Consider the following 23,303-nt stretch of genomic DNA (forward strand, 5'->3'; position numbering starts at 1 on the left):
CCCTCTTCCTCTCATTGATAGACTTATAGACTCTACGGCAGGGTGTGAGCTCTTGAGCTTCATGGACGCTTATTCAGGATACAACCAAATCCTCATGAACCCCTCAGACCAAGAACATACGGCTTTCACTACTGACAGGGGACTGTATTGCTATAAGGTCATGCCTTTCGGCCTAAAGAATGCAGGAGCAACTTATCAGAGACTGGTCAATTCAATGTTCGTCGAACAGATTGGGAAGAGCATGGAAGTTTACGTTGATGATATGCTAGTCAAGAGCAAACATGCTGACCAACACATCACCAACCTATCTGAAACTTTCACCATTCTAAAGAGGTATCGAATGAGGTTGAACCCCAACAAATGTGCCTTCGGCGTGGGCTCTGGCAAATTCTTAGGCTTCATGATTAGCCAACGAGGCATTGAAGCTAACCCTGAAAAGATCAAAGCAATCCTCGACATGAAAGAGCCAATAACTTCAAAAGACATCCAAAGCCTTACTGGCAAGGTGGCAGCCTTAACCAGATTCATCTCTAAGGCCACAGACAGATGTGCTCCTTTCTTCAAAGCACTCAAGGGAAATAAGAAGTACATTACATGGACGGAGGAATGTGCCAAGGCATTCAGGAATCTCAAAGAGTACATGAGTAAAGCCCCTCTGCTCTCCAAACCAGAAGTTGGTGACACTCTCATCATCTATCTATCGGTTTCGGCTTCAGCAGTCAGTTCTGTTCTTATTCGAATGGACAGTGGTGTCGAACGACCCGTCTACTACGCTAGCAAGGCCCTACAAGATGCGGAGACACGATACTCCAACATTGAGAAATTAGCTCTAGCATTGGTCATGTCTGCTCGGAAACTTCGCCCTTATTTCCAAGCACACGCCATCATCGTGCTTACCAATCACCCTCTTCGACAGATACTCCAGAGTCCTGACACGTCTGGACGAATGATCAAATGGGCGATAGCATTGGGTGAGTTTGACATCTCCTACCAACCAAAACCAGCCGAAAAAGGTCAAGCAGTAGCAGATTTCATAGCCGACTTCACATATCCTGTTGACATTGCTTCTACACCTGAAGCAGTAGCTTCATTACCATCGGAAGCTCAGAAAGTAGAATCAACGACCTCAGCATGGAGTCTGTATGTTGATGGCTCATCCAACCAACAGGGCTGTGGAGCGGGACTAGTCTTGACTACGCCCGACAAAGTAGCAATGGAGTATGCTCTTCGTTTCAAATTCAAGGCATCAAACAATGAGGCCAAGTATGAAGCCCTTCTAGCAGGATTACGTTTGGCCAAACACCTCGGGGTTAAACAAATTGATATTTTCAGTGACTCCCAATTAGTGGTCAACCAGGTTACCAACAACTTTGATGCTAAGGACAGCTCCATGGCAGCATATCTTGCGCAAACACAACTTTTGCTCAAGCACTTCCACTACCAGATCACCCAAGTTCCTCGAGCGGCAAACAGTCATGCAGACGCCCTGGCTCGCCTCGCCTCAGCTGTGGAAGACAAGATTGGAAGAAAAATTCATGTCGAACTGTTGGCAACACCAAGCACCATGGCCGCAGAAGTATGCAACTTACAACAGGGGGATAGTTGGATCACCCCGATCTATAATTTCCTTGCTCATGGCACCCTCCCAAATGATAAAGTCCAGGCTAAGCAAATTCGATACAAGTCTACCCGCTACCTGATCATCAATGATCAACTCTATAAGCGAGGTTTTAGCCTGCCATACTTAAGGTGTCTTACGCCTGCCGAGGCGGAAATCGTCCTTCGGGAAATACATGAGGGAGTCTGTGGAGATCATGCTGGATCTCGGTCCCTAGCACACAAGACTTTTCGCCAAGGATATTACTGGCCAACACTCCACCAGGATGCCATCAAAGTATCCCGCTCATGTGACAAATGTCAACGATATGCAACTATTCCTCATTCCCCTCCAGAGCCTCTTACTCCTATGATCAGCCCTTGGCCCTTCGCCCAGTGGGGACTTGATTTGATTGGCCCAATGCCGGCAGGGAAGGGCAAAGTCTGTTATGCAGTCGTTGCAGTGGACTACTTCACAAAGTGGGCCGAAGTAGAACCCTTGGCAACCATTACTGAGGCAAAGATAGAAGACTTCGTGTGGAAGAACATCCTTTGTAGATTCGGCATTCCCAATGCGATAGTCACTGACAATGGGCGACAGTTTGACAACAAGAAGTTCAGGTTGTTCTGCTCTAAGTTCAACATCAACTTATGCTTTGCCTCTCTAGCTCATCCCCAGTCTAATGGACAAGTTGAGGCCATCAACAAAATAATCAAGCGCACTTTGAAAACCAGCTTGGACAAAGCTAAAGGCTGTTGGCCAGAATTTGTACCCCAAGTTCTTTGGTCATATCGCACTTCATATCGGACTTCAACAGGAGAAACTCCATTCTCACTTGCCTTTGGCACAGAGGCGGTTGTCCCTGTTGAGCTCGAGCAAGCAACATTCCGAGTCCAGAACTACATTCAAAGTGAAAATGACAAACAACTCACCCTCAACTTGGATTTAGTCGAGGAACACAGAAACCAAGCTCACTTGAGGAATGTCGCCTACAAGCAGTGCATCTCCAACTATTATGACTCTAGGGTCAAGCCTCGTTCTTTCAAAATAGGAGACTGGGTCTTAAAGAAAAGATTACTCTGCGACAGAGTCCCGAGTGAAGGCACACTTAGTCCAAACTGGGATGGACCGTATGAAGTCATTGGCATCAGTCGCCCTGGCTCTTACACACTTAGAAGCTCCGATGGCAAGACCCTTGGCCATCCATGGAACGCTGATCACTTGAAGTACTACTACAAATAGACTCACGATGTACAAGTGTTGAGCTATAGCCGTTCGGCATCCTATGTAATGAAGGCCATTTGGCAATGAATTCAATAAAGAGGTAATTTAGCCAACCCAGCCCTCACTCTTTTACATTCCTAGCAAGGGAACACTCAAGTGTTGAAACCTCAAAGCAGATATATCCAACACGAAACAAAATCTAAGTATGTGTCGACAAGACTATACAAAGAAAGGAACAACCAAACAATGGCTTATATCCAAACAATAGATCTATTCATACATAGCCAAACATGCATTAATAATAGTGCAAACACTCATAAACACCTAAAATCCAAAACTCTCGAGCTTATAACATGGGCACATGTTATACACACATCAGACTACTACATCCGGAATACATGCAGATAGTAAAGACACTGCTATTCATTCTCATCTGAAGCCGAACCCCTGGCAGTATCACTCCGCGTCCTACCATCATCCTCTGCATCCCCAAGATCCTCTTCACCATGCTGAGTCTGTACATCAGCATTACCTTCATTATCAGACTCATCTTCGCTGCTAGGATCAACAGCAAGGACAAATGTCTCGCCCTTTCGATGGTGCTCATCTATATCTTCGTGGTATTTTCGAAGAATGCTCCCATCATCATAACGATCAAGGACGGCCATCCATTTCTTTTTTTCAAAGCGAGCTTCTTGAGCACAGTAGGGTTTAATAGCAAGATGAAAGGTCGAAGAACTTAAGTATTCTTGCACAGCAGCCTCCCTTTCAGTTGGAATGCTCTTCTCCAGTTCAGAAATCTCAACTAAGGCACCATCCAATTCTCCCCTAACCTTGGATACCTCCAAGGTAGCCACCTCCAACTGTTTTTTAGTTGCCTCAAACAATTTCTTAAGCCTTAGGTTCTCACCATTTCGCCTTTTCAAGCTCTCCATGGTTTCGTCCTTCAGTTGGAGGGTCTGAGTCAAAAGTCCCTTATTCCTTCGGGCCTCGTCCACAAGCTGCTTATTCTCCTTCAGTTTTGCCTTGTACCGCTCAACCTCTTGCAGTCTGTCGTGATACTCGGCCATGACCTGCATGGCAAGACGATCATCACTACCTAAATAATGATAATAAAGAGGAAAAAGTAAGGAAATGACAAAGTAACACTCACATATGAAGACAGCTTCAACATCCGGTCACAATCCGATTCATCCTTAGCTAAGGGCTCTCCGAGCTCATCGAAGGCGAATCGACGCCCTGCCAAGCAATTGTTGATATCCCCAAAATCCTTTGGCCGCGTGGCAACCCTCAAGTCCTTCCACGGGACACTGCCAGCTCTTTCCTTGCCTTTCCCCTCATGGCGGGAACCAGGATCACTTTCCTGGACAGTGTGCTCCATAGTAAGAGGATGAGGCAACAGTCGGCTCCCTTCTCCTGCAACTACGGCAGCAGCATTTTCAACGGCCTCGACTCCAGTCTTCCTAAAGGCAGGCCCCTTAAGGACCCCATCTTGGGACTTAGGTCTAACGGATGGTTCCCCTCGGAACTTATGAATTTTCTTATGCGGTAGGATGTCTTCCGAAGGAACTAACACTGGTGCTTTCCTTTTATGGGTGCTAGTCCCTGTTTTCTTGCTTACCTTCTCCACTGCATAAGGAAAATCAAAATAAGAAATACAACTTTCCAAATAAAGTAAGGAAAAGAGCAAAGTTTACATGAAGGATACAACTTACTCGATCGTCCCTGGCTCTCGGAAACTAAGGGTTGGAAACCGTACCGACGAAATAAGGGTCGTAGCTTGCTTAAGTGTCTATCCTCTTTGGGCACCCTCAACACCTTCTCTATGTCAGATAGCTCCTGCCCAAACAGTTTGATGGTGCCCCGCGTCACTACATGAAGCAAAGTGTTAGAAGCAAGAAAAGACCACAACAAATAGCAAATAGTACGAACGGTTGATACGTTACAACCTACAGTCTGGAAGTGAGTAAGCACACGTCGCTCAGGCGTGACACCCTTATCATACTCCCAATCATTATACAGAAAGCACCAACGGTTTTTCCATGTGTAGTATACCTTTTTCTTACCATACACAATACGCTCTCTCTCACTCCGACATGCACACTCGGCATAACCAGTGCATGATTTTGCTGGGCGCATCTTGTAACAGTAACGCCACTGATGGAAGGAAGGCTCACACAACCCACACTCCATCCAAATGATATAAAATCCAATCAAAGTATCCCAGAAACCAGGATTGAGTTGCCCAGGTGCATATCCGATCAAAGATAACATCTTTTGCAACCACGGATGTAAAGGTAGTCTCACCCCTAAAGTCAGTAATATCTGGGTGTAGAACATAACATGACCCTGGGGAGGCTCAGAAGGCCATTCTTCATCATGTACCAAACGTATCCCTACACTACGAGGGATATTACATGACTGCCTTAGCGCCTCAACCTGCTTCTCATTATCTAACAAGTTATTCTTTAGATGGTCTGCTGTGAACTCAGAGCGAACTATGGGTATGGCATCAAAAACAACCCCCTCACCCAACGCCATGGAGGAAGAACTAGCAATAGCTAAAGTTTGACGGTTGGGAAGATCATCCAATGTTTCTCTAGTACCGGACTCTAACAAAGACCCTGAAGACTCCGACATTGCAGACTCAGACTTAGAGCTAAAGCTAGAAGAGCCCTCATCACTAGAACTTCCAGGCTTTGACATCTACAATAAGAAGAAACAAATTCTATCACTACATGCATGATCAAAACATAAGGAAGTTCCTATATTACCCACATGAAGATGGTGCAAAGCGAGGCCGGAACCCTTCTCAATCAGAAAGCAATCCGTCTTCCACAGTCACTACAAAACAAGCAAATGAAGACCGTGTCAAGCGCCAAAAAAAAAAAAAAAAAAAAAAAAAAAAAGCTTCACCTCGAAAGCTTCACCCACAAAGCTTCACCTAAAAAGCTTCACCCAAAAAACTTCACCCGAAAAGCTTCACTTAAAAAAGCTTCACCTACAAAGCTTCACCTAAAAAAGTTTCACCTAGAAAGCTCCCTCTACATACTTTCACCATCCAAGCTTCACCTCCAAAGCTTCACCCACAAAGCTTCACCTAAAAAGCTTCACCCAAAAAACTTCACCCGAAAAGCTTCACTTAAAAAAGCTTCACCTACAAAGCTTCACCTAAAAAAGCTTCACCTAGAAAGCTCCCTCTACATACTTTCACCATCCAAGCTTCACCATCAAAGCTTCACCTAGGAAGCTTCATCTACAAAGCTTCATCTACAAAGCTTCACCATCAACGCTTCACCTAGAAAGCTTCAACACAAAACCTTGCTCCAAATAAACAAATTTTGTTCACAAAACCCAAGATGCCCTTGAACTTGTACAAAAACACTTGGGTAAACATAAACATTTTTTGTTTTACACCCACAAGGGCCCAAAATCTTCTTTCTTATTTATTCACTTATATATGTTCCCAAACATATTATAATAGATCAAATAATAATTCAAAGTCCAAAATTTAGTTATGGACAAAAATACAAGCAATTCACCAGTACTGAAGTTGCTACAAAAACTGGAATCTTCCCCAGCCTAGAAATCCAACAAAGCTTCGCCTCCTTTTCTCTATCAAATTTTTGCAGCTGCTGCTTTTCTCCAATGGAGCTGAATTTTGGACACCCTCTAGTTCTTGAGCAGATGAACAACTTTCAAGAAGGAACCATTTCTGTTTGAGCCACGGAAATTAAAGTGTTGAAGCTCCAAGCATGACAGTCGGATTCTTGCAGATTTCGAAGCTGCTGTGATGTTTCGAAGATCTGGAAATATTTAACCATTAGTTCACTCTGAATTTTTGATATGTTATGAAAGAGACGATGAGGAACAACTTCAATGAAGAAAGCATGCTGATCTGAGCAAGAGAAAATGGAGTTTCAAAGCTCACAACAAATCTGACGGGTTGACAGAAAAATAATAACCAGTCACTCATCATACCTGGATTTCTGGAGTTATACTGCTCCGAGGGACCTCAAATTTGGATATGTTGTAGTTCACAAGCTGAGGAACAACTTCAATGAAGAAAGCATGCTGATCTGAGCAAGAGAAAATGGAGTTTCGAAGCTCACAACAAATCTGACGGGTTGACAGAAAAATAATAACCAGTCATTCATCATACCTGGATTTCTGGAGTTGTACTGATCTGATGGCTCTCAAATTTGGATATGTTGTCGTTAAAGAATTAAAGAACAACTTTCATGAAGACAACTTTGTGATTCGAGCTACAGATGATGGTCTTATATTGAAAACCAATTCAGGGTGTTAGGGGAAATGAAAAACAATTCCACCAAAGAAACATCATTATGATGTTTCATCATTATGGTGTTTTCATCATTATGATGCTTTCATCATGGTGATGCTTCCATCATTGTGATGCTTCCATTATGATTGTAATGCACCAACGGTTACACCCTCTATCATAGCAGTATGTGTGTGTATCTCCCTACAGTCATCATGTGCAAGACTATCGTAGTCAGATGGCTTTCCATAAAACAGCTACCAACCGTTACACCTTCTGCCATTCCACTTATTTGGGCCTAGCAACCTTCATAAACAAAATATATGAAGAAAAAGTCCGGGGCTACCACTTAGAAAACAAAAGAATGAAGTTTTGGTACTTACGACATGGACTATTAGCAAGACACCTCATTCGTCAACTCCCTCGACTAGAGACTTGGGGGACTCCCACCATATGCTACTACGCCTTGGTACTCAAAAGTTCGTGACTACTTAGTGACTTGGATTTTTCAAGTCTCCAACCGAGAAGTTTTCCTCACTCGGGAAATTAAGGGAACACTACCTCAAACTACATGCTTCACTCACAAAGCTTCAACAATACAGGTTTCAACAAAAGCAAAAATTCAAAGAACTTTATGAAGAAGGCTTTGGTGTATTTAACACAATATGTTGAAATGAAGCAAAGCTTATTTATTAATATTTTCGATAAGCCACAAATATGTACATATACATGAGTCAAAATAAACAAACAAAAGGGAGCCTTCACAAAGGTTGCTTAGGGGAAGTCTCAGCAGTCGGTAGAGCCCCAGAAAGAGAAAGCACCGGAGGGTGGTTATCCGGAGCCTCAGTACTTGACAAAACCCCAGAAGGAGGAGGCATTGGAGGTTCATCATTTGAAGCTTCATTACCAGGTACAGCCCCAGAGGACGAAGGCAATAAATGCCTTTGGAACAAACCCACAAACCGCTGATGATCAAGTAAAACCTTACCATCAGATTCCTTCATCTGGTCAAGCTTCCTCTTCATGTTTGTAGCATAGTCATGGGCGAGCCGGTGCAACTGCTTATTCTCATGCTTGAGCCCTCTAATCTCCTGTTTGAGACTCATCACTTCAGCAGCCAATGATTCAACTTGGCGGGTTCTAGCAAATAGGCGTTGGGCCATATTAGACACAGAACCTGCACACTGAACACTAAGAGCCAGAGAGTCCTTAACAGCCAACTCATCAGACCGTTTGGAAAGTAGTCTGTTATCTTTGGGAGTGAGAAGGTTCCTGGCCACCACTGCAGCGGTCATATCATTCTTCATCACAGAATCCCCAACGGTAAGAGGACCAGTAGGGGATATGAAGGATGGGCGCCATATGTTGTCTGGAGAAGGCGTGGCTGTCTCTTCTCCAAGGTTCAGGTCAAAACGACGGTCGGAGGGTCCAGACATTTTCAAATGTGTTGAAGAAGGAAGAGGTCAGACAAATCAAGATCTTAGAAGTGCAAGAAATGAGCTTCTACTGGTAGAGATTCAGGTGTGCTGTGGAACTTAATGCCAGCCTCTATAAAAATCTGCACTCGACGGAGCTTCAGAAATCGAAGAGGCGTTTGCTTTCTCAAAAGCTGGGCTGCTCAGAGACCACGAGGGCCGATCTCAGAAATCGAAGAGGCGTTTGCTTTCTCAAAAGCTGGGCTGCTCAGAGACCACGAGGGCCGATCTCAGAAATCGAAGAAGCACCTGCTTTTTCAGCCTCGTCAGCACCTGTCACATGCACAATCAGCTTTGTGAAAATTACGGCCAATCTGTCGAAGATTTCTGGTGAAGTAAAAAGCACGTGAATCTTACTGTTCAATCACCGCTCTCCATATGCACCATCAACTCCTCGGGTACCACATTTAACTTTGTCAAAGATCTCTGACAAAGTTTAGGCACGAGAATTTCGAAGTTCCAGCTACCCTACTATTACCCATAAGGGTAAAGGAACAGCACCACTGCTTGACAACTGGAAAGTCCCTATGTGTGTCGACCTCCGTGTTTTGCGGCAAGACAGGTTGGCAAGAACGTCCAACCTTTACTCACATTCAAGAAAAGACTCCCAACATAATTACTTTCTCAAAAACCGGAGTAGCACCGCTTTCCGAATCTCGAGAGTCAGATCCTCGACGGGATTGCTTGTTCGAAAACCGAAGAGGCACAACTCTCAGAACTTCGAGAGCCAGATTTCCTTAGATAAAGCTTGTCTGTAATCTTCACACGTAACATCAGCTTTCCAGATACCACATACCACTTTTTCAAAGTGCTCTGACAAAATTAAAACACGTGAAGCTGGCAGCTCCCACTACATTGCTGTGACCAAGAAGGGTAAAGGAATAGCATTACTACTTGTTATTGGGAAATCCCTATATACATTGACCTCCCTCCTCAACGGACAGGCAAACCTGCAAAAATGCTCAACCCTTTCTCGCATTCGAAAAGGCACCCTCAACATAACCTCTCGAAATACTCAGCTTTATTTCCCCCCGATAATACCTCAGCAAATAAGCCACACCAAGAACAAGAGTATCTCATATCATCAGGGTCGAAAGCAAGAGTATCCCATATCATGCTTTCTCCCTATCTTTGTCTTTGTCCTTGTCCACACCTGCAGGACAAGGAGAAAGAGAGCAGTCAGTCGGAACCTGAAATCAAACCTCCAATTTGGAACTGACTGCCTGGAGCCTTTGCCTGGTTGCTTACTTAGCATTGCTCTCGAGTACTCATCGTCAACTGCTGTCAAGGTCACGAATTCCACCGGCAAATACCTCATGACAGTTGATCAGATATTGGCTCTTTACACTGAAGCTGCCAAGCGTGGATGAGTCACTATGAAGGAATGTTCTGAAGGACCATTTAAATGCAAAGGTTACACACCACTTCTGCCATGCAAAAGATTGAAGCAGAAGGTTCAACGGTGAGCTGAAACAGATCACTACAGCACGACACCTTTCCATACCACATTCATTATTCCGTCAACAGCAAAAGTATCCCATATCATCAAGGTCGAACGTACTCTAGATTTGATGGACTTGTTTTGACCCTCAAATTTTTGAGTCGGCCTTATACTCTGAAGGGCACCAGAAAACCCTCCAGCACAGTTCAAGAATAAGCCTGTGGAAAGTTACTTCTTCAAAAGCAAAAGTATCTCATATCATCTCTTATCCATTTGCTTCTCCTTATCCTGGCAGTTGAATGAGAGACAAGGAGAAGGAGAACAATCAACCGGAAGCCGAAGTCAAACCTCTGATCCTGGGTTGCTTACTTGGAAGTTTGATTGCTTACCTTGTCTGTCACCTCTTTCGGCAGATCTCCTAGCTCGGCGACTTGGGGGACTCCTACTATAGGGTTTGTATCACACTTGACTAAGCCCGAAACTACAACTAAGCTTCAAGTGAAATTGATACATTACCTTGTGCGTCAACATCAGCTAAATACACCATTCCCGGATGGAGGAAAGGTACTTCCAGAGAAGGGCAGATGAAGATCAGACCACACTTCGGTACTTAGAAGTTTCGTGATTACTCAAGGGATTGGATCTTGCAAGTCCCCAACCGAGGAGTTTCCCTCACTCGGGAACTTAGGGGAGCACTGTTTGTACCATACTTGACCAATCCCGAAACTACCGAGCACCGGCCAACGCTATACTGTCAAGGACCCAGAAGAGTTCCCCTCCGACCAGGAGGCCAATCACTACTCGACACGTGTCAAGATTAGAAGCCAATCAGAGCGCAGCACGTGTCGACATCAAGAACCAATCATAACATGACACATGTCAATGTGACAAAGCTACAAGTTTTTCTATAAATAGGGGTCATTCCCCCACAATATTGCCTAATGCCATTTGTGTTAAATCATTCACAAGAACTCACTAAATTGAGAGCTTGATCCCTTGTACTTGTGTAAGCCCTTCACTACTAATAAGAACTCCTCTACTCCGTGGACGTAGCCAATCTGGGTGAACCACGTACATCCTGTGTTTGCTTCTCTGTCTCTATTCATTTACGTACTTATCCTCACTAGTGACCGAAGCAACCAAGCGAAGGTCACAAAACCTGACACTTTCTGTTGTACCAAAGTCTTCGCTGATTTTGTGCATCAACAGGTTAACTTCTACATCTTTGGATGAATTGCATGGCTTGCTCCTTACCAAAGAGCTCTCTATGAATCGTCGCAAGAAAGGTGTATCTTCCAGTATGTCTGAACCATTTCATCTACATTACGAACCCCTACTTCTTCTTTTACACTGTCAAATGTTCTTCATGTTCATCAAATACAACACAATTTGTTATCTGCGTTTCAATTTCTCTAGGACAATTATTGTTCATTGACTCTTGATTCTGATGGATCCGTTGTTAAGGATCGTTCCACGGGGAATACGTTTTTGTGGGGATCAGTTAAAGACGACTTCTATCTTTTGCAGTCTACTACATCTTCTAGTTTCGTCTCTGGTAAAGCTTCTCCTTCCCTTGTTGCATCAGCTTTTGTCAGTATTAAAGCTCCAATAAAGATATGGCATAGGCGCTTAGGTCATCCATCTTCTGCCATTTTTCGTCGGGTAATATCTACAAATACTCTTGTAGTGCAAGGCAAGTCTACAGTTGATTTTTTCTGTTCAGATTGTGCATTGGCAAAAAACCACAAGCTTCCTTTTGGTCTGTCTTCTTCAGCAACTATTCACAGCCTTCAACTTTTACACTGTGATTTGTGGGGACCTGCTTCTGTTACATCTAGCAGTGGTTTCAGATATTACTTACTTTTTGTTGATGATTTTAGTAAATACAGTTGGTTTTTTCCCTTGAAAGCAAAGTCGGATGTACTTTCTACGTTTGTTGTGTTCAAGAACTATGTCGAAAATTTGCTTGGTAATAAAATCAAAGTGTTGCGTTCAGATTCAGGGGATGAATTTACTGGTCATTCTTTTGCATATTTTCTTAGTGCACATGGTATTTTCATCAATTCAGCTGTCGACACACGCCTGAACAAAACGGTTGTGCCAAGAGAAAACACCGCCATCGTGTTGAGAAAGCTAGGACCTTACTTGTTGCTTCTTATGTCCCTCATGTGTTTTGGTTCGATGCTTTCTCTACCTCCTTATATCTCATTAATCGTCTTCCCGTCTCTGGTGTCTCACGATCTCCTTGGGAAATTTTATTTCATCAGCACCCAGATTATTCCAAACTCAAAGTTTTTGGTTGCTAATGCTTTCCATGGCTTAAATCTTATATTCACAGTAAATTGGATGCTAAAAGCAAGAGTTGTGTGTTTTTGGGCTACAGTCTTCAGCACAAAGGTTATCGGTGCTTTGATCCGATTGCAACCTCGTCTATATCTCTAGACATGTGATTTTTAATGAAGAACTTTATCCTTTTCAGTCTCTGCCCCTTCATACTTCTAGCTCTGACATTGTTTCTCCAGTTACTTCTCCTTCAATGGTTCTCTATTTTAGCAAGTATACTCATCCTGCCTCTTCTCCACCTTCCGATCCTTCTCCAACTCCCGATACTTCTCCAGCTCCCGATGCTTCTCCACCTCCAGATGCTTCTCCAACTCCAGCTGCTTCTCACCCTATTTCTACCTCTATGGTTAATACTCATCCTATGGTTACCCGATCAAAAGTAGGCATCTATAAACCTAAGGCTTATGCAGCAACTAAGCATCATTTATCCATTGCATTGGATTATGTTCCTAGCACTTATTTACAAGCATCTAAGTTTCCTCACTAGCGCGCTGCGATGCAGGATGAATACAATGCCTTACTGTCTACAGGAACTTGGTCCTTAGTTCATTCTCATTCTTCTCAAAACATTGTTGGCTGCAAGTGGGTGTTTTGTGTTAAGAAGAAACCTGATGGTACTGTGGATCGTTACAAGGCCTGGCTTGTTGTCAAGGGCTTTCATCAATAAGAGGGCATTGATTTCCAAAAGACTTTCAGTCCGGTTGCTAAACCGATTACCATTCGAATACTCCTTAGTCTTGCTGTTCAACATAATTGGTTTTTAAATCAGTTAGACATCAGCAATGCCTTTCTTCATGGGGATTTAAAAGAGGATGTCTACATGCTTTAACCCCCGTGTTTTATTGATCATCTCTTTCCCAGTCATGTGTGCAAACTTCAAAAATCGCTGTATGGTCTTAAGCAATCCCCTAGAGCTTCGTTTGACAAACTATTTCAAGCTCTGCAGGACCTTGGCTTCTATCAATCTTCCTCTGATGCATCTTTGTTTGTACTTAATGGTCCTCGGTTGGTTATAGTTCTCGTTTATGTGGATGACATTCTCGTCACTGGCCCTAATTCTCATTTTTGTCATCAATTCATTCAACAGCTTAGTAATCGATTTCCAGTGAAGGATCTTGGTCCTTTACACTATTTCTTGGGGTTGGAAGTCCAGCGTTCTTCTAAAGGGATCTTTCTTCTTCAAACTAAATATTTGCTTGATCTTCTTTAACGGACAAATATGTAGGGTGCCAAACTTTGTTGCAAACCTCTTGGCTCCCATAAACTGGATCATATTGGTTCTCTTTTACCCAATCCTACTGAGTATTGCTCAATTGTTGGCAGCCTTCATTATCTCACGTGGACTTGCTCGGACCTTGCTTTTGCTGTCAATCATCTTTGCCAGTTCATGCATGCTCCACGTGAACAACATTTTCAAACTGCCAAACGAGTTCTTCGATTTCTAAAAGGTTCTGTTTCCCAGGGATTATGGTTTACAAAGGGTCATGTCGATCTCTTCGCATACTCCGACGCTGATTAGGCTGGAAGCACGTTTGATAGGCGATCAACTAGTGGCTATTGTGTCTTTCTTGGTCCCAACCTCATCAGCTGGAGTGCCAAGAAACAAAGTACTGTCGCCCGTTCTTCTACAGAATCTGAATATAGATCTTTGGCTCATACGGCTGCAGAACTCACTTGGGTTTGTAAAATCCTTCGTGATCTTCACTGTCCTCTCCCTAAACTGCCTATCCTGTGGTGTGATAACATTTCAGCCATCTCTTTAGCCTCTAATCCTGTTTTTCATGCTCGCACGAAGCATGTTAAGATTGATTATCATTACAGTCGCGAACTGGTTCTAGCTAATCTTCTCAAAGTCCAATTTGTTTGCAGTGCTGATCAATTGGCTAATCTTCATACAAAATCTTTGTCTAAAAATCAATTCTGATACTTGTGTTCTAAGCTTCCCAATGGAATCAACTCGGATTCCTCCTCTCGCTTTAGGGGGTGTATTAAGGAAGATACCAAGTCTTCCATTTCTATTGATGTTAAATAGATTAGTAAAAGCTAAATGTGGTCAGTTTGTTATTAACTATAGTTAGTTAGAATGGTTACAAGTTTAGTTAAGATAGTCAAGGGTATATTTGTAAAGAGCTAAAGGCTATATATATTCTCTTTTGTGTAATTGTAAATTCATTGAGTGAAATACAATCTTGTAGAAGAAGTTTTATCGTTCTTTATCGTTCTTTAGGAATTTGGTACAAATTTTCGGAAGACTTGGTTGTGTGGGTGGCCAATAGAGATAATCCCATCAATGGCAGGTCAGGAGTGTTAGGAATGTCGGTACTACAAGATAGAGAATGCACAAGGTAAAGTAGAAAATGGACACCAAGAATTTATGTGGTTCGGCAATTTATGCCTACGTCCACAAGACAAGGATCAATCTTCACTATATGAAAAAGATGAGTACAACAAGATTAGTCTTACCAAGCCAAAAACAAGGCTTGATGGATACAAGAAAGTATGACACACACTTTCTATCACTCTAAACTTCACTCACAATGTGTAGTGGAACACTCTCACTCTCACTCTTGGAGTGGAACTCTAGCTTTGGACTTGATCCTTTGCTACTCACACTTGGTTCTTAATTGGTTACATCACACCCATATTTATAGGTGAGGGATTGGCATTCTACTAGTTTCTAGTTCCTTTTTCAAACCTTTAGTATAGAAAATTCTAGACTAGCCACATAATTATAGCTTCTAGATCTTTCCATTTGCAACCAAGGAAGCTAGTACTCTCTAGCTTCTTCCATCAACTTAATAACATGCTAGAATTTTCTAGCATGCTCCAGCCTCTTCTCTTGCTTACTAGAATAATCCAGAACATTGATCATGGGCTGGACCATATACCAACAATCTCCCCCTCCAGTCCATGAGGGAGGAATTTCGATCATGACTCCAAGTACCTGGAGTCCATCCCAGCAGCCTTAATGCAGAATTCCAACTTTGATTTTGTGATTACCTTTGTCAACATGTTTGAAGAATTATTATCGGTATGAATCTTCTTCAGCTGTAGCAACTTGTTCTCGATAGCATCTCTAATCCAGTGATAACGAATAACAATGTGCTTAGTGCGTGAGTGATATGTAGTGTTCTTGCTCAAATCCAGAGCACTCTGACTATCACAATAAACGCCATAATCACTTTGCTTCAAACCCAACTCTTGGAGAAACCGTTTTAGCCACAACAACTCCTTGCATGCTTCTGTAGCGGCTATGTATTTAGCCTTGGTTGTGGACAAAGCAACACACTTTTGCAACTTGGATTGCCAAGACACGCCCCCTGCAAAAGTAAACAAGTACCCAGACGTAGATTTTCTACCATCCAGGTCACCTCTCATGTCAGCATCTGTAAATCCTTCCAAGATTGGTTTGGAACCGCCAAAGCACAAGCACATCTTAGAAATCCCCTTCAAATATCTGAGAATCCACTTAACAGCTTCCCAGTGGTCCTTCCCTGGATTAGAGAGAAACCTGCTCACCACACATACTGCATGAGCAATATCTGGCTGTGTGCACACCATTGCATACATGATACTTCCTACTGCTGAAGAGTAGGGAATAACTGCCATTTTCTCATTTTCTTCATATGTTTTTGGACACGACTCTTTGCTCAACTTGATATGATTGGCTAAAGGTGAGCTTACCGATTTGGCTGCTTTCATGTTAAACCTTTCAAGCACCCATTCAACATACTTTTCTTGTGACAGCCACAACTTCTTGGATTTTCTGTCACGAATTATCTCCATGCCCAAAATCTGCTTGGCTGGCCCTAAGTCCTTCATGTCAAAGGACTTAGATAACTCTTCTTTGAGCTTTTTAATCATAGAAGCATCTTGACCGACAATCAACATGTCATCAACATAAATCAATAAAATGATGAATTTACCTCCAGAAAATTGTTTGATATAGGCACAAGAGTCAGCATGAGTTCTCTTGTACCCATTACTCACCATGAATGAGTTGAACTTCTTATTTCACTGTCTCGGAGTCTGCTTAAGACCATATAAGCTTTTCTTGAGCTTGCACACCAAATTTTCTTTACCTTTGACTTCAAAGCCTTTGGGTTGCTCCATGTATATCTCCTCTTCTAAATTGCCGTGGAGAAATGCAGTTTTAACATCTAACTGCTCAAGCTCAAGATCCATGCTTGCTGCCATACCAAGGATAACTCGAGCTCAAAATCTCATCAAAGTTAACTCCTTTCTTTTGACCAAAACCTTTGACAACCAAACGAGCCTTGTACCTTGTCATGTTGTCGTTCCTTTTCAATTTGAATACCCACTTGTTTTTCAATGCTTTTCTGCCCTTTGGAAGCTCCACCAGCTCATAGGTATCATTCTTTAATAAGGAATCCATCTCTGACTTCATTGCCTTCATCCATTTATCACTGTCGTTATGAGCTCTGGACTTCTTATAAGTTTCAGGCTCTCCATAATTAGTCAACATGATATACTCTGATGAAGAATACTTAGTAGATGGTCTTCGACTTCTGCTGGATCTTCTGACCTGATCTTCATGCTCTTGCAGGGCTGGAGGTTCATCCTGATTGGGTTCTTCTTGAATCTGCTCTTCTTGACTAGACTCCTTTTGATCAGTAATCTCATGGTCTGGCATATCTTGATCAGGCTCCCCCTGATCAGCATTATCTGGTTCTGCAGGCACTTCATTTGCAGCTGCTTCAGGGATGTCATCATGACTTTTCATCTGAAGCTAATGGATCAACTCCTCTGACTGCGCCATCTGGTTGTGCCTCTTTATCCGAATCCCTAATTGTTTGATCTTCATAAAAGACCACGTCTCTACTTCGGATAAACTTCTTCTGGTATGGGTCCCATAATCTGTAACCAAAATTTTCACCGCCATAAACAAGAAAGATGCACGGTGTAGCTTTGTAGTCTAACTTCGATCTCTGCTCTTTGGGCACATGCACAAAAGCTTTGCAGCCAAACACATTCAGATGAGAGTAAGACACATCATTACCAGTCCATAATCTATCCGGAACATCAAGACCTAATGGTACTGATGGAGATCGGTTGATCAAATAGCAGGCTGTCCTTACAGCTTCACCCCAGAACTGCTTAGATAACTTTGCAGTCCTCATCATACACCTGCCTTTCTCCATGATGGTTTGGTTCATTCTTTCAGCAACACCATTATGTTGTGGAGTTCCAGGAACTGTCTTCTCATGACGTATGCCATGTTTTACACAATACTCTCTAAACTGGTGAGATGTGTACTCGTTGCCGTTGTCGTTACGAAGGCACTTGAGAGGTTTCCCAATTTCCATCTCCATCATGACATGGAACTCCTGGAATGTCTGAAACACATGGTCTTTGGATTTCAACAAATACACCCAAACCTTTCGTGAAACATCATCAATATAAGTAACAAAATATTTATTTCTTCCGAGTGACTCGACTTCCATGGGACCACACACATCTGAATAAACAAGATCTAACAAATTTCCTTTCTTTGTAGATGGAACAGAAAAACTAATTCTTCTTTGTTTTCCGAATAAACAGTGCTCATAAGAGTTTAACGACGTACCTTTGGCAAAAGGAATGTGAGACTTATTTACCAAAACTTGTAGGCCTTTCTCGCTCATGTGGCCTAGTCTCTTATGCCACAAGTCTAGAGATGAGTCCTCCACAGCATTCAACTCACCTTTCAAAACCTTGGCATTTGACCGATACAACGTACAACAAAGTCGTGCTCTTGCTACCACCATTAAGCCTTTGGTAAGCTTCAATTTTCCTTCGCCAATATGGTGATAATATCCTTGTCGATCAAGGGTACCGATGGATATTAGATTGAGACGTATATCAGGAATATGTCTCACATCTTTCAACATCAACTGGCAGCCAAGATTAGTTCTTAGGCAGATATCACCAATTCCAAGAATTTTGGAATAGCTTTCATTCCCCATCTTCACTATGCCAAAGTCACCTTCTTTGTATGTACTGAAGAACTCCCGTTTGGACGTAGCATGGAAGGAAGCTCCATTGTCAAAGATCCATTCAATGTCTCTGTCAGAGTTGCCCATATGCAGACATTCACCAACAGACAATATTTCTGGTACATCACCACATATGACAGCAGTGGTATTGCCAATATCATATTTCTTCTGATTGTTTCCTTCTTTTTGCTCTCTCTTCCAAACTCGACAATTTTTCTTCATATGGCCTTGTTTGCCACAATGGTGGCATGCACTCCTGAACCTTGACTTGGATCGACTAGGACTCCTGCCATGACCTCTAGGCCCTTTACTCTTGCTTCTTCCACGGTTCTCTGTGACAAATACTTGGCTGCTATCTGTGCCAGAAGTCTTTCTCCTTGTTTCTTCATTGAGCATGCTATTTTTAACATTATCAAGGGTAAGAACACCATTAGAAGCAGAGTTAGTTATACTCACCACAAAGGTCTCACAACTGTCTGGCAAGGATCCAAGTAACAAGAGCGCTTGTAGCTCATCCTCGATCGTCATTTTCATAGTAGCCAACTGGTTGATGATATTCTGGAAATTGTTCAAGTGTTCTGCTACACTTAAACCATCCTTGTACTTCACATTGATGAGCTCTTTGATCAAGAATGCTTTCTTAGCTGGAGTTTTCTTCTCGAACAAGGACTCAAGCTTCGTCCAAAACTCGCGGGCATTGGTTTCATTAGACACATGGTGAAAAACACTATCGTCCACCCATTGTCTAATTGTACCAATAGCCTTACGATTCATCTTCTTCCACTCGGCATCGAACATGCTCTCGGGCTTGGCGGCATCTCCTTCAATTGGCTCATGCAGATCCTTGCAATAAAGAATGTCCTTCATCCTTGGCTTTCATGTTACCCAATTGGAGTTGGTGAGTTTGATCATAGTGCCACTTCCTTCCATCTCGTAGTACGAGCCAACTTGGCTCTGATACCACTTGTTAGGAATGTCAGTACTACAAGATAGAGAATGCACAAGGTAAAGTAGAAAATGGACACCAAGAATTTATGTGGTTCGGCAATTTATGCCTACGTCCATAAGACAAGGATCAATCTTCACTATATGAAAAAGATGAGTACAACAAGAGTAGTCTTACCAAGCCAAAGACAAGGCTTGATGGATACAAGAAAGTATGACACACACTTTCTATTACTCTAAACTTCACTCACAATGTGTAGTGGAACACTCTCACTCTCACTCTTGGAGTGGAACTCTAGCTTTGGACTTGATCCTTTGCTACTCACACTTGGTTCTTAATTGGTTACATCACACCCATATTTATAGGTGAGAGCTTGACATTCTACTAGTTTCTATTTCCTTCTTCAAACCTCTAGTATAGAAAATTCTAGACTAGCCACATAATTGTAGCTTCTAGATCTTTCCATTTGCAACCAAGGAAGCTAGTACTCTCTAACTTCTTCCATCAACTTAATAACATGCAAGAATTGTCTAACATGCTCCCGCCTCCTCTCTTGCTTACTAGAATAATCTAGAACATTGATCATAGGCTGGACCATATACCAACAAGGAGTTCTCTCAATAGGTTCTGATGGAAACCTAGTGCTGCAAGCCAATACTAGCCAAGGCCTTATTCCTCTGTGGTCAACAAATGTTTCGATATCATCAGAGAGCAACGATAATATTTTTGCGCAAATTCTTGATTCAGGAAACCTTGTTTTGGTTGGCAGCCAGGATGTGTTTTGGCAGAGCACTGATCACCCTACAAATATTCTTCTTCCGAATATGAAAGCCGGGTTGGACAGAAGAAGTGGCATAAACCGGTTCCTCACGTGTTGGAACTCGGACAATGATCCTGGGACGGGGAATGTTTCGTTGAGAATGGACTCGAATGGATCGCCTCAGTTGATCTTGTACAAGGATGACGCTAAGTGGTGGAGGTCAGGACAGTGGAACGGGATTCAATGGGGCGGCATACCTGCCATGCATCGGAGCGTTGTGTTTAAGATCAATTTTCTGAACAACAAAGATGAATTTCTGTGCAGTGGACTGTTCTCGACCTTTTAATTTACTCGGTGATCACAATAGACGGGTCGGGAACACTCAACCAGCTATCATGGCAGGACCAGCAGCACCAGTGGGTTTCGCTTTGGTCCGCACCATTGGATGCCTGTGACAGCTATGGCAAGTGTGGTCAATTTGGCAATTGCAATCCTTACACCAACAGTGGGTTCAACTGCACATGCTACCCCGGATATGAACCAACCTCACCGCAGGATTGGGATTTAAGAGATGGGACAGATGGGTGCAAGAGGCCGCAGGGTTCGCCGTCCATGTGCAGGAACGGCAAGGATTTTGTGAAGATGGAAAATGTAAAGGTTCCAGACACGTCCTCTATAAAATTGGAGAATAATTTGAGCTTAGAAGCGTGTGAGGAGGAGTGCTTGAAGAACTGCTCGTGCTTGGCATATGCGAGTGCAGATGTGAGGAATGGAGGGACTGGATGCATGACATGGTATAGAGATTTGATGGATACTAAGCAGTTCACAGAAGGCGGGCAAGATTTGTACATTCGCGTTGATGCAGTAGTTTTAGGTACCTTATTTTCCTACAGATTGCGTCAATTACATGTTTCAAATTCATACCATTCATAGCACTGGTGAATTGATCTTTTTTTCATTTTTTCAGCTCAGTATAAAAACAAGTCAGGAGGAGGGTATTTTTCCGGGAGAAGGCGACTTGCTATTATATTGGTAGTGTCAATTTCTGTCGCCTCATTGCTCATCCTCGCAGTTCTATATTGGTTCAGGAAAAGGAGAAGGAAAGGTATGCGAAAAGGAAAAGTTTCCCCTTCTATCGTCTTGTAAATTTGTTTGCAGCTTTATTTCAGCTCAAATTTCATTTTCTTTGTGAAATTTTTTATACCCTGAAATTTCAATGGAATTGAAACAGGGAGAGGAGGAGAACCCAGATTTCTGAACGATCCCGCTGCTTCTCGTGTACGAAGCTATGAAGATTTGCCAACAAAAAATGAGGTTGATGAACACAGAGGAGACACAGATTTACCTTTTTTCGATTTAACCACTGTGGTTGCAGCCACAGAAAACTTCTCTTCTGCTAACAAGCTTGGACATGGCGGCTTCGGCACGGTATACAAGGTACTTTCCCTAGATCATTTTGAGTGTCTCAGCGTTGTGTGGCTTCAAATAAAATATGAAATACGCTTCCGTGTACTTTGTTTACTCTGCTGCAAATATACCAATACATAAGCTCTGTGACATTGAGGCAGATAAGACAGAATTGGATGTAAACATTATATCGATCTGAAGTTGCCATTAAGATTGTCGAGTCTTCACTGTGATTTCAGGGATGTCTAGCTGATGGACAGGATATAGCTGTCAAAAGATTATCGAGAAATTCAGGACAAGGCGTAGATGAATTCAAGAACGAAGTAATGCTTATAGCAAAGCTTCAGCATAGAAATCTTGTTAGGCTTTTGGGTTGCAGCATATATAAAGAAGAGAGGATGCTAATCTATGAATACATGCCGAATCGCAGCTTGGACTTATGCATTTTCGGTATGCAATCTATGAATACATGCTGAAATTAAGAAATCCTAAACTTGTAGCTAATAGAAGTTTTTATGTGTTGTGTTCAGATAAAGACAGAAAGTCGTTGTTAGATTGGAGAAAGCGGTTTCAAATTATCATTGGGATTGCTCGAGGCGTCCTATATCTTCATCAAGATTCGAGACTAAAAATATTCCACAGGGATTTGAAAGCAAGCAATGTTTTACTGGATGGTTCAATGAATCCAAAAATATCACATTTTGGCATGGCAAGAATGTTTGGGGATGACCAAATTGAAGCAAACACGAATAGAGTTGTTGGCACCTAGTAATTCTCTCCTCTCACTTGAAATAAAACTCTGGAGTTGATATTTTTTTTAGTACTGATAATGTGTGATTGCAGTGGTTACAGGTCACCAGAGTATGCTATGGATGGGCTATATTCTACAAAATCCGATGTGTTTAGCTTCGGAGTCTTGGCACTAGAGATCATTAGCGGCAGAAAGAACAATTTCCAATTCGAAAACACCTTTCTGAATTTGGTTGGACTTGTAAGTAGACAAATAATTTTTTAGACATTGAATCTAACTCTTGCATAGTCCAATGATCTAAACATTGTGCTCACACTTGTTTCAGATATGGGACTTGTGGACAGAAGGAAAAGTCTTGGACATAATTGATTCATCACTGAACCAGTCGTATTCGACTCATGAAGTTATGAGATGCATTTAGATTGGGCTCTTGTGCGTGCAAGAAAACGCAACGGACCGGCCAGCCATGCTAGATGTTGTATTCATGCTGGGGAATGAAACGAATCTTCCACATCCAAAAAGGCAGCGTCTAGCTTCAAAACCGGCGGTCCAGATTCTTCAACGTCTAGAGGAGCTTCCTCTGTAAATGATATAACAGTAACAGTTATTGAAGCTCGTTGAGTTTGCACTTTTTAGGCCCTTGTAGAGATTTTGCTTTACTTCTTAAAGTATTTGTACTCAAATCGAGATTTCTTTGTATGTGAGGATTTTAAATTCAAATTCAAATCCTAGAATCCAAACGAGGCCCAAATGTTTAACATGAAGACATGTGAGTAACAAATTGAAATTCTCAGTTGTAAACAAAAATCTTGGGCGTGACAGGTAGCGTGCGAATTCCCCTTCTTAACAAAACAAGTTTGAGTTTTTAACTTTTTTTTATTACAAAAATAAGCTTGGAATTTTGACAAAAGTTAGAACTTATAAATTAATATGCACCAATTCATTTATTTTGGATTCATAAACATAGAAATTTTGAATTTTCGCGTGAAAAAAAATTGGAATTTGGGACTCCAAGTGTTTTAAATTCTATGTAAATGAATGTCATTTCTAAATTTTTATGAGTGGAAGTTTAAAAATAAAA

The 23,303-nt window shown here is 42.2% G+C and overlaps 2 protein-coding genes and 1 long non-coding RNA gene across 3 annotated transcripts; 1 reads left to right on the plus strand and 2 right to left on the minus strand.

The window, feature by feature from the left end:
- Positions 1 to 3,240: 3,240 nt before the first annotated feature.
- LOC139196614 (uncharacterized) lies at positions 3,241 to 4,842 on the minus strand. The gene is made up of 3 exons (XM_070822939.1): positions 4,537 to 4,842; positions 3,975 to 4,450; positions 3,241 to 3,894 (listed from the first exon to the last, which is right to left on the minus strand). Coding segments are annotated over exons 1-3 (1,131 nt in total). The 5' UTR covers positions 4,538 to 4,842.
- Positions 4,843 to 6,245: 1,403 nt separating this feature from the next.
- Positions 6,246 to 7,058, minus strand: LOC139196592 (uncharacterized). Its single transcript, XR_011581665.1, has 3 exons — positions 6,984 to 7,058; positions 6,803 to 6,900; positions 6,246 to 6,627 (listed from the first exon to the last, which is right to left on the minus strand). It is a non-coding gene; the product is annotated as an uncharacterized lncRNA (long non-coding RNA).
- Positions 7,059 to 19,983: 12,925 nt separating this feature from the next.
- On the plus strand, positions 19,984 to 22,962 carry LOC103419351 (G-type lectin S-receptor-like serine/threonine-protein kinase At1g11410). The gene is made up of 7 exons (XM_029103606.2): positions 19,984 to 20,938; positions 21,032 to 21,169; positions 21,296 to 21,501; positions 21,711 to 21,921; positions 22,002 to 22,239; positions 22,315 to 22,462; positions 22,548 to 22,962. The coding sequence occupies exons 1-7, from the start codon at positions 20,677 to 20,679 to the stop codon at positions 22,641 to 22,643; spliced, it is 1,299 nt and encodes a 432-aa protein (XP_028959439.2). The 5' UTR covers positions 19,984 to 20,676; the 3' UTR covers positions 22,644 to 22,962.
- Positions 22,963 to 23,303: the final 341 nt, after the last annotated feature.

The sequence above is a fragment of the Malus domestica genome, chromosome 05 (assembly GCF_042453785.1).
Source record: "Malus domestica chromosome 05, GDT2T_hap1".
Lineage (NCBI taxonomy): Eukaryota > Viridiplantae > Streptophyta > Magnoliopsida > Rosales > Rosaceae > Malus > Malus domestica.

Coding starts and splice junctions, on each gene's coding strand:
- LOC139196614 (XM_070822939.1), bottom strand. Junction 3,895..3,974: donor TGTTGAAGCTGTCTTCATAT/GTGAGTGTTACT, acceptor CTTGCCATGCAG/GTCATGGCCGAGTATCACGA.
- LOC103419351 (XM_029103606.2), top strand. CDS start 20,677: ATGTGCAGGAACGGCAAGGATTTTGTGAAGATGGAAAATGTAAAGGTT. Junction 22,240..22,314: donor AATAGAGTTGTTGGCACCTA/GTAATTCTCTCC, acceptor GTGTGATTGCAG/TGGTTACAGGTCACCAGAGT. Junction 22,463..22,547: donor TTCTGAATTTGGTTGGACTT/GTAAGTAGACAA, acceptor CACTTGTTTCAG/ATATGGGACTTGTGGACAGA.